Source organism: Pituophis catenifer, unplaced genomic scaffold (assembly GCF_029215685.1).
Source record: "Pituophis catenifer annectens isolate HBS135680 unplaced genomic scaffold, rPitCat1.0.hap2 SCAF_1, whole genome shotgun sequence".
Lineage (NCBI taxonomy): Eukaryota > Metazoa > Chordata > Lepidosauria > Squamata > Colubridae > Pituophis > Pituophis catenifer.
Window position 1 is genome coordinate 272,863,518 of NW_027256881.1, and position 17,451 is coordinate 272,880,968.

General features: G+C 42.9%; 1 protein-coding gene across 1 annotated transcript in view; it reads left to right on the plus strand.

Moving 5' to 3' along the window:
* Positions 1-17,451, plus strand: part of LOC139311190 (probable inactive 1-aminocyclopropane-1-carboxylate synthase-like protein 2) — a 42,480-nt gene that overhangs the window by 11,702 nt on the left and 13,327 nt on the right. Inside the window, exons 4-8 of the mRNA XM_070935566.1 lie at positions 181-251; positions 383-452; positions 2,723-2,789; positions 11,392-11,489; positions 14,336-14,413. Coding sequence (XP_070791667.1) covers positions 181-251; positions 383-452; positions 2,723-2,789; positions 11,392-11,489; positions 14,336-14,413 — 384 coding nt within the window. The remainder of the gene's footprint in view (positions 1-180; positions 252-382; positions 453-2,722; positions 2,790-11,391; positions 11,490-14,335; positions 14,414-17,451) is intronic.

The following is a 17,451-nucleotide window of genomic DNA, read 5'->3' on the forward strand; positions in this document are numbered from 1 at the left end:
CTAAATCAAAAAGAAAGGACTCACAATGTGCATACCCAACTTCACTGTGTGTGGTTCATTTGCAAGATACCTTCCAAGTGAAGAAGGAAATTATCAACCTTCATAGCTTTTACTTGCTAATTTCCAGACCGTTTCCTGGCAATATGCGTAATAATTCTGTCCTCTTCTCATTGCTGATAGCTGACCCAAAGTGCCACAAACCTCACAGATCCTTCCCTGCTGCAGTACCCTGATTGGAAGGGCCATATGTTGTAAGTAGCCTTGGTCATGAATCTTCACCCTCTTTTGTCAGAAAGTCTGAATCTGTGTTTTCCATGATACAGCCTAGAGAGGAATGAAGATACCATTTTGAAAACTCTAATTGCTTTTGTATCTTCTTCAGTGTACGAGAAGAAGTGGCTCGATTTTTGACCTATTACAGCAAAGCCCCTGCACCTCTCAAAGCAGAAAATGTAAGTCAACCTACTTTGGGGTTTGTCTGATTTTTTTTTCTCCCTGCAAGTGACTACCATTATGTGTCAGAAAGTCTTCAGGGTACTCCTTGCTTAACAACCGGTCTGTCAAGGTTCTGACTAAAGAATAAATGAATGTCATTTAGCAACTATTCAAAAAGACCCACCAAAAAGTATTTACAAACCAGATTTGAATTTTGACATCCACCCCCATGGTCATGGTATTGCATTTTGGACATTTGGCAGCTGGCCCGCATTTATGGCCGTTTGCAGTGTGCTGCGATCACATGGCTGCGATTTACAATGTTCCAGTCTCCAGCAAAAATGTCCATTGTGAACAATGGGGTTGCTTAACGACCACAGTATTTGCTTAATAATCGTGGCTTTACTTTACGGTCGCTGCATTTGCATAAAATTTGCTGCAAAAAGATATCGTAAAATTGGATTGGTAATATGATGACCCACTTAACAACCAGCACAATTTCTGACCATAATTCTGGCATCAACTATGGTTATAAGTCAAGAACTATGTTAGGAGTGTGTAGAAAGCAAGTGGATGGTACTGGGAAAAGAAGTTGCAGAGTGATAAAGACAGCAGAAATTATACTTTTGTGTCACAGGTTTTCTAATCTCTCATCCCTGCCCTCCAATTTCTCAACACATGTATCTATTGTAGCAATGCAAAAAGAAAATAAATGTTTTTTTTCCTTGGGGTGGACAAGCTTAATGTATTCTTGAGTGAGGAGCTGCCAACACAACATATGTGTACACTTTAAACCCAAGAATACACTAAGGCAGAAGCTCATCCACCCCAAAGATAAAATAGCCAGACACAAACTGAGCAATGTGGTATATGCAGTGCAATGCAGCGAGATATGTGCAGATCTGTAATTGGGGAAACAAGCCAAGCACTTCACAAACACATGGCACAACAGAGGAAAACAAGTCCATCAGGACAGGATTCAGCAGTTCATCTGCATCTGAAAGACAAAGGTCACTTTTTTGAAGACAGCAGAGTTCACATTCTGGACAGATAGAACCACTGGATTGAAAGAGGGGTCAAAGAAGCCATCTATCTTAAAAGTGAACAGCCCTGTTTCAACAGAGAGGGAAGAATACAACACCACCTATCTCCTGTTTACAACAGAGTCCTTTCAGCAGTCCCAAGAAGGTTCCATACTCATTTGTACTCTGATTCAGAGGTGACTCTGAGGATAAACCCTCAAGTGACCTCAACAACTCTCAGAGAGCTAATGGCCAACTCTCAGAATACTAACAACCAGATGACTGCAAATATATAAATCTTTACATTCCCCACCGTTCAGTTAGAACTGAAGAAGCTTTTGGATGAGAAGTGAAATGTTTTCAAGGGGGAACCCCCCCCCCAAGAAAATCCAGTTGCCTTTTGGAAAAGCATCTTTGAGACACAAATAGGAGGAGTTGCTGTAGCCTCAGAAGTCTGAGCCTCAGGAGGTGGCTTCCTTTCTTGAGACCGCTACTTGCCTACGTGCTGGGGGACATCAGTTCATTTGATAACTTAGCTTAGAATGAGAGGAATATGCGCTCTGCAGTGCAATGCAGAGTGTCTTTCAGATGCTGAATCCTGTCCTGACGGGTTTATTCTCCTTTGTTGTGCTACAGAGTGACCTTTGTCTATCCATGGATGTACTCTGAAGTGAATCACAAATTCGTAGTAGAAAACTTTATGGGAAAGAAGGACTATCCTTCAAGTTTATTTATTTGTTTATTTAACATATTTATATTGCTCTCCACCTACCAACGTGACATCAAGATGGTGCTGTGCAATTCTCAGCACCCAGTGGAATATCTGCTGCCCAGTGGTTAAGGGAACCCTAGGAGGGCTGGTAACACTACCACAGAAGAGTTCAGTTGTCACTCCTTATTTGTTCCTCCTCAACCAGATCAAATAAACCAGGATAAGAGCATCTATGGAGATTTTCAGTCATCCAGATCATGGTTGTCCCTAAGGTGCTTTTTTCAAAAAGCGACTGGACTTTGTTTTTCCTTGAAGATGTTTCGCTTCTCATCCAAGAAGCTTTTTCAATTCTGACATCAAGAAGCTTCTTGGATGAGAAGTGAAACATCTTCACTTCAACCGAAGTCCGGTTGCCTTTTGAAAAAGCAGTTTTGGGATAAGAGGGGGGTTATGGTAGAGAAAGAAGAGAACGGATAATCCTTGGTGCTAGAAATCTTATTGGAAAGAATAGTCTCTCTAGAAAATAATAACACTCTGAATAACTTTTCTCTAGGTGATTCTGCAGAATGGCTGTGGATCTTTGTTTTCTACTTTAGCTAACGTTCTGTGTGATTCAGGAGGTAAGTGAGCTGGAGCAATTTAAAATACAAGTTTGTTAGATGGTAGCAAAGCAGGAATTTTTGCAGAAGAGGAATGAAATTGCTTAGGTTTCATGGGTGAACATGTGTGTACATGTGATACAGAACATATGTTCTGTACTAACATAGTACAGAATGCCTGTACTAAATAACTCACATTCATCAGGGTGGATCTGGAGAAGGCTTTTGATTAATTAGTTGCCGTTGTTGGTACATTAAAGGGTTTTTTTAACCTGCTTGATTATGACAGTTTATTCCATAAACACTGTTACTGTATATCAGGGGTGTCATTTCTTTGAGGCCCGCATCAGGGTTGAGTTTGACCTCAGGGGGCCAGGGTGGGCATGGTCAGCTCGATGTCACTCATTTCGCTCTGCCAGCGAAAACAGGCTCCTGAGCTCCATTTTCAGCTGTGATGGCCTCCTGCAACCCTCTGCCAGCAAAAACAGAGCTCAGGAGGGCTCTGGGCAGTCCTCCAGAGCTTGGTGGTTTTTTTTTTGGATTTTTTTTTTAAAAAAACAAAACATAAAACATAAATCCATCATCAATTATAATTACAAAGAGTGTGTCGGTTGGTTACAAGTCTTTTGTGCATCTTCACCACATTCATAACTTACTGATTATCTAATTTCTCATATTATCAATCATATATATATCTTTGTATTATTATCCTCATTAATCATTTATTTAACTATGGCTATTTCTTCCCTCATTTCATAGAAAATATTTTCAAATTTAAATTAATTTATATTATATCATTCATTTCCTCATCCTAGATCGATCCAATAATCATACATCTTTATATTGTATATTATATCTTTCTACAGTTCTTGTATTATAAAGATTTCCTTGATCCAGTTGTGTCATCGTCCAGATGTGGGCTGCTTCAGTCGGATCTGTTGCTGGCTGAGCCATAGGTTTTTTTGACCACGCCCCTTGCTGCTCCCTTTGGGGTCCAGTTTAGGCTCAGTCGGCCTGAGAGTAACATCTCCTACAGATCTGCTCTCAGCCCAGGTCTGTTCGATTGCATTTAAATTGTAAGTTTTTTTTACTTTTTAATTTCTTATTTCTTTCTTTTATTTTACTGTTTAAATTTTTCTTGTATTTTTCCCAAGGGTACCGGTCTACTATGCTAGTTCAATTTTTTTTTTGAATTTTTGTAGCCTACCGGTATACCTTGTATTGGAGCAGCCTGTTCTATCAGGCTTTCAATAGCTCCAGGCGGTGGCCATTTTGGAAGCCTCTTTTGCACGTCTTTTTAAAACTGTTTTCCTTTGGTGGGTTTTTTTTAACTCTATGCCACCAACAACAGCGCAGGGGGTTTAAACCATTTTATCACCAACGTTTATAGCGAATTTCTGGGGAAAACCCCAGAATCGCTAAAATCGGCCGCCGCCACCGGCCTCAGCTCCGGAACCGCTAATCAGCTGTAGGGCGGTCCTTTGAAGCGCTGCGGCACTTCGGAGAGCATATTATTGCCGCTTTGCCACCAACGAGTCCATAGGAGGCTTTTTTCAACGTTTTGAGCCTCAATCCTCCTATACCACCAACGGAGCTTATACAGGAGAGCTGTAAGGTTTCCTTACACTCTCCATGTGGCAATATTACAGCCTAGGATTTTTGTGCTGTAAAGGCGTTTAACGGGCTGTTTCTAGGTTCTCCTAGACAGTCACCTCTAGAGCAACGTATATTCTGCTCACGTGTTACCTGGCAGCCAGTGAGCAAACGCAAAAACCTTTGCTTTTGTTTATCTTACCACGTGGTGAAAGTGAAACTAATTCTTTACAGTCGACATCTTGGTCGCAGTGAGTATACTATTGCAATGGCAGAGCGTTCTTCCCAAGGGGAGGGAAATACCATGTTTCCAGGAAAAAAAGCAGATTTCAAATGCAAGCACTCTTCTAAAGCAGAAGAAAAAGACTTGCAACAGAGGCATAAGCTCCCCCCCTCCCTGTTGTTGAAGTTCACCAGGCTTGATCTTCAGAAGGTGAGAGTGGGGTTCTTATACAGGAAGAACAGGGCACTCTGCAAAATCCATTTGCAAGTCAAATAATTTCTCCGGCTTCTGATTCTGGCAGAAATGTGACACCAGCTCAGGCTGCAAGGGAGTTGCCCTTGCAAGATCAGACCCCAGAGGACCCTTTTAAAAATCTGCCTGAAATCTTAAAGATCTTAATTGATCGGGCCATTGCTTCTCAAGTGGCGGATGCCTATAAGAGACATCATTCTGGCTCAATAATTTCTGAGCATTCCACTCATGCTAGAGTCTCTCCTGCAGTTATCCTTACTGGCTCTCATTCCCCTACAGCTTCTAGGGCTAGTGAATCTTTTGCATTGGAGATGGATCACCATTCTGATTTATCAGATGATGAGGGCGTAATTCAAGATCAACCTGCCTTTACAGGCTTATTTCCTCCAAACAAATTTAAGTCTCTGTTACATAAGGCACGCATTACTGCAGCTCTAGACAATGATGATTACATTAAGGAAATGCAAGAAGATAGCCAGGGTCATGAAAAAGGACTTTTTTCTGAACCTACTTCTGAACAATTCTTTGTTCCAATCCCTCAATTATTCACAAACGTGGTTAAGAAACAATGGTCTAGCCCTGCAACCATGGCCTCTGTCCTTGCCCAAGATAGGAAATATTATACGGTTGCACCCAAATTTGCTCAACTGTTGCAAGTCCCCCCAGTGGACAGCCCTGTAGCAGCTCTTTCATCTCCCTCCTCATATGTGACGGGATACTTCCAAGGGTCTACGACCAGAGGATAAAAAATTAGACTTCCTGTGCAAAAAGAATCACCAGGCTGCAGCATGGGCAAATTAATCGGCTGCCTCAGCCTCCTTTTTCAGCCAATCAACCATCCTTTGGCTTCAGCAATTGCAAGCAAGAGTGCCCCCTAGTGAGGTTCGCCTCCATCAGGATATTAATAAAATCATAGCTGCTACTCAATTCTCAGCTGATGCCACTCTAAATTCGGTCAAATTTGCCTCTAGAGCTCTAGCCTCTACTGTATAAGCCCGCAGGATGATCTGGCTCCGTCAGTGGCTAGCAGATCTTCGGGCCAAATGGTGTTTGGCTGCAGCTCCATATTCTGCAGTGAAATTATTTGGTGAGTCACTTGAGCCTCTCCTTATTGAAACACGGGACAAGCGTAAGGTTCTACGTTCAACATCTACGCGTGTTGACAGACGATCTTCTCCTTATTACAGGAGGGCATCCTTTCGTCCCTATTACCATGGAAGTACCTCCCAACAGGGTTTCCCTCAGGGATCAAGCCGGTCTTCGGACCGTCAGTCCTTTTGGGATGGGGCAGACAATTCACACAGTCCAAGCAGCCTTTTCGTGGCTCCGGCTACCACCAGTCCCACAACCGTAAGTGATTCATCACCAAATCCTCCCATTGGAGGCCGCCTGGCTCTCTTTGCAGACAGGTGGAAAGCCTCTACCCCAGATCTCTGGGTCCTATCTATAGTAACATTTGGCCTCCCCCTGGAATTTCTCTCCACACCTCCGACCCGTTTCATCCAATGCCCACCTTACAGCAGCGAGTCCAGACACCTCCTGATGAACCAAGCTGTTCAGCATCTCCTGCATATACACGCCATAGAGGAGGTCCCTCAAAGCGAATGGAAGCAAAGATTTTATTCTATCCTGTTTGTGGTTCCGAAATGGTCGGGGGGGGGGGGTGGAGGGCAATACTAGATTTAAAGTTTCTCAATTCTTACATAGTGTATCGCAGATTCAAAATGTGTTCACTAACCTCTATTCTTCAGGGGATTCGTCCCAACGACTTTCTAGTTTCCATAGATCTCACGGAGGCCTACCTTCACATTCCCATACTGCCAAAACATCGGCAATATCTCTGCTTCAGCTACGCAGGAAAACATCTACAGTACCGGGCCCTTCCCTTCGGACTGGCGTCGGCACTGAGGGTCTTCACAAAGGTACTGGCAGTAGTAGCAGCTCACCTGAGGCAACAACCGGTAAGGCTCCAGGCTTACCTGGATGATATTTTGATTCTAGCTCCCTCTAACGACCAAGCCTTACATGATCTAAACATCACAATTCGAACCTTGAACGAACACAGGTTCCTAGTCAACTACAAGAAGAGCCAATTAGTACCAGTCCACAGACTCGTCCACCTCAGTGCCATTATACATACACATCAAGGCGCAGTCTACCTGTCCTTGGAACGTCGAGCCGACATCAAAGACATGATAGCTCACATTCACAAAAACCCTTCTGTTCCATTGGCCACCTTGTCAAAACTTCTAGGCAAAATGATCTCCTGCATTCAGATCGTCCCCTGGACACGCCTTCACGCCCGACACTTCCAGTGGTTTCTACTGCCTTTCCAACGGAAGCGACAAGCTAACACCATGGCCACTGTCAGAGTCCCACTATCAGTCAGGCGATCACTACACTGGTGGACATTGCCTTCTCTAGACAAGGGATGTCTTTTCATGGACCAAAACAGGATCACCCTCACGACAGATGCCAGTCTCCATGGCTGGGGAGCGCATCTAGAATCGCATGTGGCTCAGGGTCATTGGTCTCCATCAGACCTGACCAACCCCATAAATTGGCTAGAACTGAAGGCCATCCACCTGGCTCTCACACAATTTCAACAGTTTGTTCAAAACCATCATGTTCTGGTGCTGACAGACAACATAGCTGCAAAAGCACATGGCAATCGTCAAGGGGGGACTTGCTCGAGACGTCTCATGGAGGAAGCCGTTCGTCTAGGCAAGTGGGCCGAACAACATCTCCTCTCCATCCGAGCAGATCACATAGCAGGGACGGAGAACATCCAAGCAGATTTCCTCAGCAGGACCCAGATAGACAATGCCGAGTGGCAGCTACATCCGGACATTTTCCAAGCGATATGCAACAGGTTCGGGTTTCCGCACATAGACCTCTTCGCAACGAAACTGAACACTCAACTTCCTCGCTTCTTTTCAAGGTTCCCGACTCCGGGAGCGGAAGGGATCAATGTTCTCCGACTCACATGGCCTCCCGATCTTCACTATGCCTTCCCACCTCTGCCTCTGATCCAAGCTCTGCTTCGGAAGGTGGTTGCTGACAGGGCGGAAATAATCCTGATAGCTCTGCACTGGCCACGGCGCCTGTGGTTTGCGGATCTGGTCACTCTCTCCATATCACACCATTGGAGGATTCCATCAGACCAGATCGTCCTGCGGCAGGGAGTCTTGATCCATCCAGAACCTCAGTGGCTCCAACTGACTGCTTGGCACTTGAAAGGGCCCTCCTAAAGTGGGACATGTATTCAGATAGGGTGATTCCTACTGTACAGGCTTGTAGACGCAGGTCCACGGTTAGGCTTTACAATATCACCTGGGTAGCCTTTGTAAGATGGTGTAGATCCCACCAGGTCAATCCTCTTTTAGCCTCCCCTCCACAGGTCCTAGAATTTCTGCAGAATGGCTTGGACCGCGGTCTGGCCCACAGCACCCTTAGAAGGCATGTGGCGGCACTGTCTACAGCCTTATCCAGGCCCTCTGAACAGCCACTCACTCACCATCCCATTATTAGAAAATTTCTGAGAGGTGTCAGGCTCTTACGGCCTTCCTCAATTCATAGGTATCCCACTTGGGATTTACCCAGAGTCCTTGACGCCTTGACGGCATCTCCCTTCGAGCCCCTCCGCACGGTCCACCTTTGTTTCCTCACCCTTAAGGTAGCATTCTTAGTGGCCATAACTTCAGCTTGCTGTATTTCAGAGCTGGCAGCTCTGTCTGTTAGAGAAGATCTCTGCATTTTCAGACCTGACACTGTCGTCTTAAGACTGGATCCCTCTTTTATTCCCAAAGTTAATTTACTCTTTCATAGGACTCAGGACATTATTCTCCCCAATTTTTGTCCTAGACCTTCCCATAGCTTGGAAGGGAGGTGGCACACCTTAGATGTGCGGAGGGCTCTAAAAATATACATTACACAAACTGCCCCTTTCAGAAAATCCGAGGCTTTGTTTGTCTCCTTCTTGCCAAGTTCCTTAGGGAATAAGGTTTCCTCTGCAACGGTTGGTCGTTGGATCAGAGCATGTATTGCCTCCGCATATCAGGCCCAGGTGGTTCCTATTCCTAGTCAAATTACTGCTCACTCCACCCAGAGTGCGGCTACATCGGCAGCCTGGGCAACTCAGGCTTCCCTCGAGGAGGTCTGCAGGGTGGCCACCTGGTCCACCCCCTTGCCATTTATTAGACAAGGGGGTTACAAGTTAGATGTCTTTGCTTCTACGGAAGCGGCATTTGGCAGGAGGATTTTGCAACAGGTGCACCGGACAGGGATCTCACCAGGCCCTTCGTCATCCCGCCCTTAGGACTGCCAAAACTTTGGTATGTCCCACATCGGACGATGACACAACTGGATCAAGGAAATTAGGCATTGGTCTTACCTTGAAGGCCAAATTTCTTGATAGTTGTGTCATCGTCCAGCCCCTCCTTCTGTCTCAGGGCCTGTACAGTTTGTTTCATTAATGTTAAAAGAGTTTATTTTCCAGTTGTCCCGTTGGACCAGTTTCTATTTCTGATTATGGTGGTTCCTGTTGGAGATCTTTCCTGTGGCCTTCTTCACCAAACTGGACCCCAAAGGGAGGAGCAAGGGGCGTGGTCAAAAAAACTATGGCTCAGCCAGCAACAGATCCGACTGAAGCAGCCCACATCTGGATGATGACACAACTATCAAGAAATTTGGCCTTCAAGGTAAGACCAGTGCCTAGTCTCAACCATATTTCATTTCCACGTTTTTTTATCTAGCCATTGATAAAATAGATCCCATATCTTATAATATTGTTTATCTTCTTGTTCTCAAATTTCAAATGTCAATTTGCTCATTTCAGCACATTCTATTATTTTCTTAATAACTTCATCTTGCATTGGTATTTTCTCATTTTTCCAGTTTTTAGCAAACACAATTCTAGCCACTGTTAATACATTCACAATCAGATATCTCAATTCTCTATTGTATATTTCTGGTACAATCCCTAATAAAAAAATCTCTGGTTTTTTTCCAACCATGTGTGGATTTTAGTCCAGTATCTTTTGGCTTCCACACACGTCCACCACATATGGTAATATGAGCCTGGTATCTGATGACATTTCCAACACTTTTCGGATTTATTCTTGAACATTCTGGCTATTCTCATTGGGGGTAGATGCCACAGAACTCGGTTTTTGCTGGCAGAGGCACTGCGGGCCGGTCCTTTGCTGTTTCCAGGGCATCCCCGCGGGCCAGATCTAAGTAGGCAGGATCTGGCCCTGGGCTTTGAATTTGACACCCCTGCTGTATGTGATGATACCACAAACTACACAGATATTTATTTATCGTATTTGTATACTGACAATGATTTATGAGCCAAAAGAAGATGAACTCTGTGGAAAAAGAATATCTGTAGGCATACCTCTATATATTATATAATGGAACTCATTTTTTTTCTTTTTTCTTAGTAAATTCTGCTTTACTTCATATGTACAACATTCATACATTTGACCTAGTATGTGCACTCATCCAAGAATACAGTGGAAAACAACAAAAACAAAACCCCCACAGAATTCCCATCTTTAAATAGATATATCTTTAAATGGATAAATATGAGTATAGGGCTTCAGAAAATTTAATTCTTTTTGTCTTTATCAATTCAGTTTTCTTTTCATTTGAATTCTATTCTACTTTAAATGTTCTCTAGGAGTGATGAGCTAGGAAATCACAAGAGAGTTTTTTGTAATGGGGCAGGGGTTAAATCCAAAAGGAGAAAGGTGTACAGTATATTTTCATGGACTCTGCATTGAGTGCTCATTTCCTTCTCAGGAAGAGATTCTTGGGATAGACCTATTTTTCTCTCTGCTGAGATGAATGATCTGTGTTACCTTTTTCACTGGAAAAAGTTTGAGGCTGTTCTATTAGTCCTTTTTCTCATATGCTGCTGCTTGAATTGCCCTAGCATAGCATTCCACAAGCTAATGCCCATGATGATGGAGTGTGATGGGAATTACAGTTGACACAATTTTTCTCGGGAAGCTGGGTAAGACTTCATTTTACAGGGATGGGCAAACTAGGCAGCCATCATCTTCCCATCATCTCCAAAGCTTTTCCAATAAAACCACCTAACTTGTACTTTTCCAGCTGAAAATAAAATTGCTTGCCCTGTCTTAGCTCTTTAAAAACTATTGTTAATTTGACTGAATTCTCAAGTAGTTTTTTAATTAAAAAAAAATCCTTTTCCATTCCATTGACGGATGTACATTGTGTCTTTGAGGTGTGGAAATGACATTAAAACCCATCAGAACTGCAGACCACAAAATCAAAATTAACTAAATTAACATATAGTTCGAAGTCCCAAAGGTGCTTTTTCAAGAGGCAACTGGATTTTCTGGTTTTTCTTTGAAGACGTTTCACTTCTCATCCAAGAGTTGAAGAAGTCAACTATGACCTGGATGACTGAGTATCGTCATAGACATACCGTATATATCAAATCTTATAAATAATAGAACTGATCCTCAGTAATATAAGGAATGCCAGTAGCAGCAGTAGGTTATTGCTTTATTCTTTTTATTTCAGAAGCATTCCTGATTGCTACTCCTTTCTATGGAGGAATCATCAAAGATGTGCACATGTATGGCAGGGTCAAGCTGGTTTATGCCTATTTAGATAGCCAGGTAAGTAAGCATATGAATGATTACCATATTCTGGAATCTCTTGGCATTCCATTCAGCTTTCTGGCTATATCACTTGATCATAGGAACAATAAACTTGTAACCAGTTGGGTTGGCCCTCACGTCGACCAAATATTCTCTATTGGGTTGGATTAGCAGAATATTAATGGTAATGTTGCGTGATATAAAAGTAGATAGGAGAGTAAATAGATCATAGGGACTTGGAGATACAAACATTTGGGAATCTGGATAAAAAGAATGCTTGTGCTTAGATTAGCATTCCAACATTTTTTATGATTTGCTGAAATATCTTTCTTGAAATACATGCAGATTCCAAGTTCTGTGAATGTCTGAATGATGCCACCTTGGTTATTAATATTCCTCATTATTTATTTATTTATTTATTTATTTATTTATTTATTTATTTATTTATTTATTTATTTGAATTTCTATACCGCCCTACTCCCAATTTTTAAGAAAGGTGACAGAGCCGCCCCATCCAACTACCGACCCATCAGTCTTCTTAATATAATTTCAAAAATGTATACGAAACATCTCCTAAATAAAATAGAGGACTGGTGCTTGGATAAGGAAATTCTGGCAAATGAGCAGGCAGGTTTTAGATCAGGTAGGTCTACCATAGACAATTGTTTTGTCCTTTCCCACTTAATTAATAAATACAAGACCCAGGGGAAAAAGCTGTATACCGCCTTTATTGATCTTACTGCTGCTTTTGATTCTATAGATAGGAACCATTTGTGGAGGAAACTACAAGTTATGGGGATGGACCCCAGACTTATTTTGTTGATCAGGATTCTCTATACTAATACGGCAATTAGAGTCAGATATGCAGCAAATGGGGCCTCAACAAACAGCATACCGACAACTAGAGGAGTGAGGCAGGGCTGCCTGCTGGGCCCTACTCTTTTTAACCTTTATATAAATGATATCCCAGCGCAGCTGGATGATCTTATGACGCACAGCCCCCAAATAGGCTCTAGATTTATTAACATATTAATGTATGCCGATGACTTAGTGTTGTTTTCTAGAACCCAAATAGGAATGAGGAGACTTCTTGACAAGCTCACACGTTACTGTACTGCAAACCACTTGACTATAAATGTAGCTAAATCAAAAGTTTTAGTCTTTGGCAACAAGAATAAAAAGCACAATTGGCAGATTAACGACACAAAAATTGAACAAGTTACCCAATATACTTATCTTGGAATTGTTTTTTCCAGTGCAGGAGGTTGGACTCCGCACCATCAATACCTTTCTCAAAAGGTTAGAGCAGGAGCAAGCCTTGTATCTAAATTAAGTAAACGAATCCAACCAACCTCCATTTTACCTCTTCGTAAAGTCTTTCAGGCTAAACTTGTTCCGATCATGCTCTATGGTGCTGAAATTTGGGGTCTTACAGAGGCCCCCATATTAGAGAGAACTCAAAATAATCTGTTAAGGAGGATGCTTGGGGTAAACAATTCCACTTCAGCTGCAGCCGTCAGAGCTGAATTGGGACATTTCTCACTATACACCTATACAATCACTAGGGCGGTAGCCTACTGGCTAAAAATGACCCAGATGGATGCCAGCAGACTCCCTAAAATATGTCTAGAGGAACAGCAGATTTCAAATCCTCAAAGGTATTCCTGGCTAACCCGGCTGTCAGAAATATTGAACCAATATGGCGTAGGGTTCCCGTTGTGTGACACACTGAACCAAGTTAAACAACGGATTAAAGATATACATGGGCAAATGGATATGGCAACCCTTTCAACTAATCATTCCCTTAAACTGCTGACAGCAGTTAAAACAACTTTCACCCTGGAAAAGTATTTATATTTAGAAATGCCATCAGTGGAGAGACAGTTATTTGTTAAGTTTAGATTCGAACTTCTAGATACCAACGTTAGATTCAGCCGTTATCGGAAAATCCCGTATGACAAAAGAATATGCATATGTGGGGTAAACGTCGTGGAGGACACGGCGCATATAATATTCGAATGTAGTCTCTATCAGGAAGTTAGAAATCAATATCTGTCCCCAATTATAAATAAATTTCCCCACTGGAATATAAGCCAAAAATTAGCATTTCTGTTCAGGGCTGACTCTCCTCCCCTGGTAAGAGCGATCACTCGATACCTTAAAAGGTTGACGGCAATACGAGCCAGTTATATCAAGGAAAATTTTATCGATTGTAAGAAAGATGAGCTCAGTTAGAGAGGAGCTATCCTATTTGGGTTATCTAGTCTTCTAGTCTTGGCAACTTAGCTATTGAAATTCGATATGGTAAAATTTTAATGTCATCTAGCATATATTTTTAGATTGCTATTTTTGTAACTGTTTTATCTTTTTCCCTTTTTCTCTTCTGTTTTGTTTGAAAAGGCCTTCGGGCTATTCAATAAACTATACTATACTATACTATACTCCCGAAGGACTCAGGGCGGTGAACAGCCACAGAATAAAACACATAAATACAAAAATTTAAAATAGAATAAAAATGAATTAAATAATTTGGCTGAGACAAATTTAAAATACCCCATAATTTAAAAACAAATTAAAATTTACATTTAAAAAGGGGAGAAGATTTAGGCCAGGCCAGCTTGATGAAATAAGAAAGTCTTAAGCGCGTGACGGAAGGTGCGCAGATCCAGGATCCTCCGTATCTCCAGGGGGAGCTCGTTCCAGATCGTAGGTGCCCCCACAGAGAAGGCTCTCCCCCTGGGGGCCGCCAGTCGACATTGTTTGGCCGACGGCACCCGCGCATCGGATCCAGCACATGCAACAATTAGTGTTGCACGTGCTGGATCTGAAAGCCACTATTCAATCTCTTGTTTGGTATATTTCAGGTCACTGGCAGTTGCACTCGTCCATTCCAGCTTACAGTGGATAAGCTAAAGAAAGCCTTGCAGGATGCACAATCAGAGGTGAACTTTGCTGATTCAATTCTTACCAGATCATTCCAGTGGCAAGCTAGTCTGCCAGCCTTAACTATTTTTCTAAACATTGGTTGTCAAGTGCAATATGAGCTCATCTGGAGCAACTTTCCTTGTTCTGTGTTTAAACCCTTTAGAATGAATAAACCTTTAAAAAAAGTTATTACCTTCAACCAGTAATTTCCCTAAGCCTGTTTAACTTTGAATGAAATGAAGGTCAGAGTGCTACCTACAAGTGCCCTCTTACTAATCTAACTTCCAAATGAATATATGACAAAGAAATTTGCTTTACCAAAGATTTCTATCATTTGTGTTTCTAACATAATTGTTTTTCCACTAGAAAATGAAGGAATTGTTGTTCAGTAGAAAGATACTTTTTTCCTTCGGTATGGATCATTTACTTAGAGAGTTTTAAATTACCTGTATTATTTTATTACCCTTTCTGACTTTTGTGTTTGGTGTGTTTATCAATTAAATGTATTTTTAATGTTCTGTTTTAATAATTATTTTAAAAAAATAGTAGGCTAGAATGAACTACAAATAGTCTGCAGCTCTAAAATACTTGTGAGAACTCATCATACCCAGTTGATTTTATTAACTGGGATGGGGCAGGCATCAGGGACATTGGAAAGATGTAGCTTCTAGAAGAGTAGACTCTCTGACCTCATCTTATAGCAACTTTCTTTGCACTATTTTTCCAAAGCACTCCTAAGGAAGGGTGGAGCTACTTTTCTTTGAGATTAATACATAGGGAGGAGGGGGGAGGATTTAAATCCATCAGGATCATGCATAAAAAAAAATTGCCACACTGTAGAATGCGCTGTTCTCCTGTGTGCTGCTTGGAGAATCCAAGCAATGGGTTATCTTTAGTCTGGTTGGCCAGAGACTGAGTTGAATTATTTTTTATTTATATGCCGCCCTTCTCCGGAGACTCAGGGCAGCTTACAATGTGTTAAGCAATAGCCTTCATACTTTTGTATATTTATACAAAGTCATCTTATTGCCCCCACAATCTGGGTCCTCATTTTACCTACCTTAGAAAGGATGGAATGCTGAGTCAACCTTGAGCCTGGTGAGATTTGAACTTGCAGTAGTTGCAGGCAGCTGGTGAATTTGCTTAGCCACACCTCTTCCTCCTGTGAGCTTCAGTGTTTTAACTCAGTCAGCCTAAAGAGACTTGCTTCTATTCCCTCTCCATTGCGTGGACTTTCCAAATCTAATTCAAATAGCCACAAAATTCCATCTTTCTCACCAATTGCCTCAAATTTGATTCTACCACTTCTAAAACTATCCCCAGCGCTGCGTGGCAGCCGGCAGCCGCTCCGTAGAGCCAATTAGTTCCGGAGCAAACGTTCACTCCGGAGCCTATCACCATTGCCGCTATAGCAAGCACAGCGGCAGCGCTTCACTTTGGCCTCAATTTCGGCCCCCTTGAGGAGGATCAGCGGCAGGAAACAGCGGACCGCCATCCGGAGCTCCGGAGGATCGTTTGGGTCTCTCCTTTCGTCAGTACAGCAAGTAAGGAGCCACGTGAGTTTGGTGATCGGCTCCAGTGCTCATAAACCGCATTGCTGGTTTAGCGCTTGAAATTGGATAGTGGCTTGGGGACTGTAGTGTCTGTCCCACACCATTTTGTTTACTGCTGATTCATTGTGGTTGCGCAAGGGGCTGTTTTGATCAGTTTCGTACCTAATCTTATTACAGCAGTTGCAATTGCGCTTACAAACTAGTGTCAGTTTGGCGCCTTAATTGCTAGAATTGGAGTGAAGAGAAATACTTTAATTCAAAAAACTGCAATTCAAGTGTCTTCTATAATTGAATCTGCTTATTCATTCCAAGATGGCGGATCGCAGCTCTTCTCACTCCAAAGATACTGCAGCCTCATCTTCTGCCTCTAGAAGAACTATGACTTCTGATCAAAGTAAGACAATCAGTGCACCGTTTGGGCCTTCCACTGGATCCAAGGCTTCTACTTCAACAGCTGCTGATAAAGATGCAGAGCAAAGGCAAAAAGCTTTAGAAAAACAATTTGCCAAGGCCCGAAAGCGGGCAGAAGCCTCTGCAGGCCCAGGCCCCCACTCAGGCCATTCAGAGGCTAATATTTCCCTGGCTCAAGGCTTGTCCTCTTCAGGATCACCTGAGGACAGAATATCTTGGTCTCCAGACCATCCTACACATCCTCCAGCTCAATTGCTTAATTATACAGAGGATGCTATTCCCTTATCTAGTCAGGGCACCTCAGAGCAAGTGGCCACTTCAGCCCCTAGGAAGGCAGCTCCCTCAGCCACATTCACTCCTACAGCGGCGGGGCTCCACCCTGAGGAGAACCAAAATCCTGTCCTTTCTCAGGAGCTCTGCAACATCCTTACCCAGACCATTGCCCAGGGCATTGATTCAGCCCTGCTCAGGAGGGGCATACCTGCATCCGCTCCCAGTGGCACCACACCCAACGTGCCCCAGGGCCATCCAGAAAGGGTTTATTCCCAGGTTCCTCATTCACCTCAAGAGTATCAGGGCAGCGAGGTGTCTTACACTTGGGAGGAGGAAGACTTTGGGGAGCATGAGCTATCTGAGGATGAAGATAAATCACCTGACAAGCCAGCATTCGCTGGTCTTTTCAATCCCAACATGTTTAAGACCTTATTATATAAGGCCAAAACCACTGCCAATTTGGGGGTTGCAGCTGGGGCATCTGATCGCTCTGCTGAGCAGGATCCCAATGCCCATTTATTCACTGAACCAGTCACTACTCAAGAGGTTGTTCCTTCTCCCAAATTATTTGTAGACATTATCCGGAAACAGTGGAACCAACCTAGGTCCTTGTCTAATCCCAGTGGTTTAGACAAGAAGATGTATACCGTAGAGCAGGAAGTGGAGGACATGCTTAAATTACCAGCAATAGATGCTCCCTTCACCAATCTGGCCTCATCTAACATTCTCCCCTCAGACTCAGCAGAAGGGCTGAAAACCGAGGATAGGAAAGCGGAGATGTCAGTTTGTAAGACACATCAAGCTGCTGCCTGGGCAAT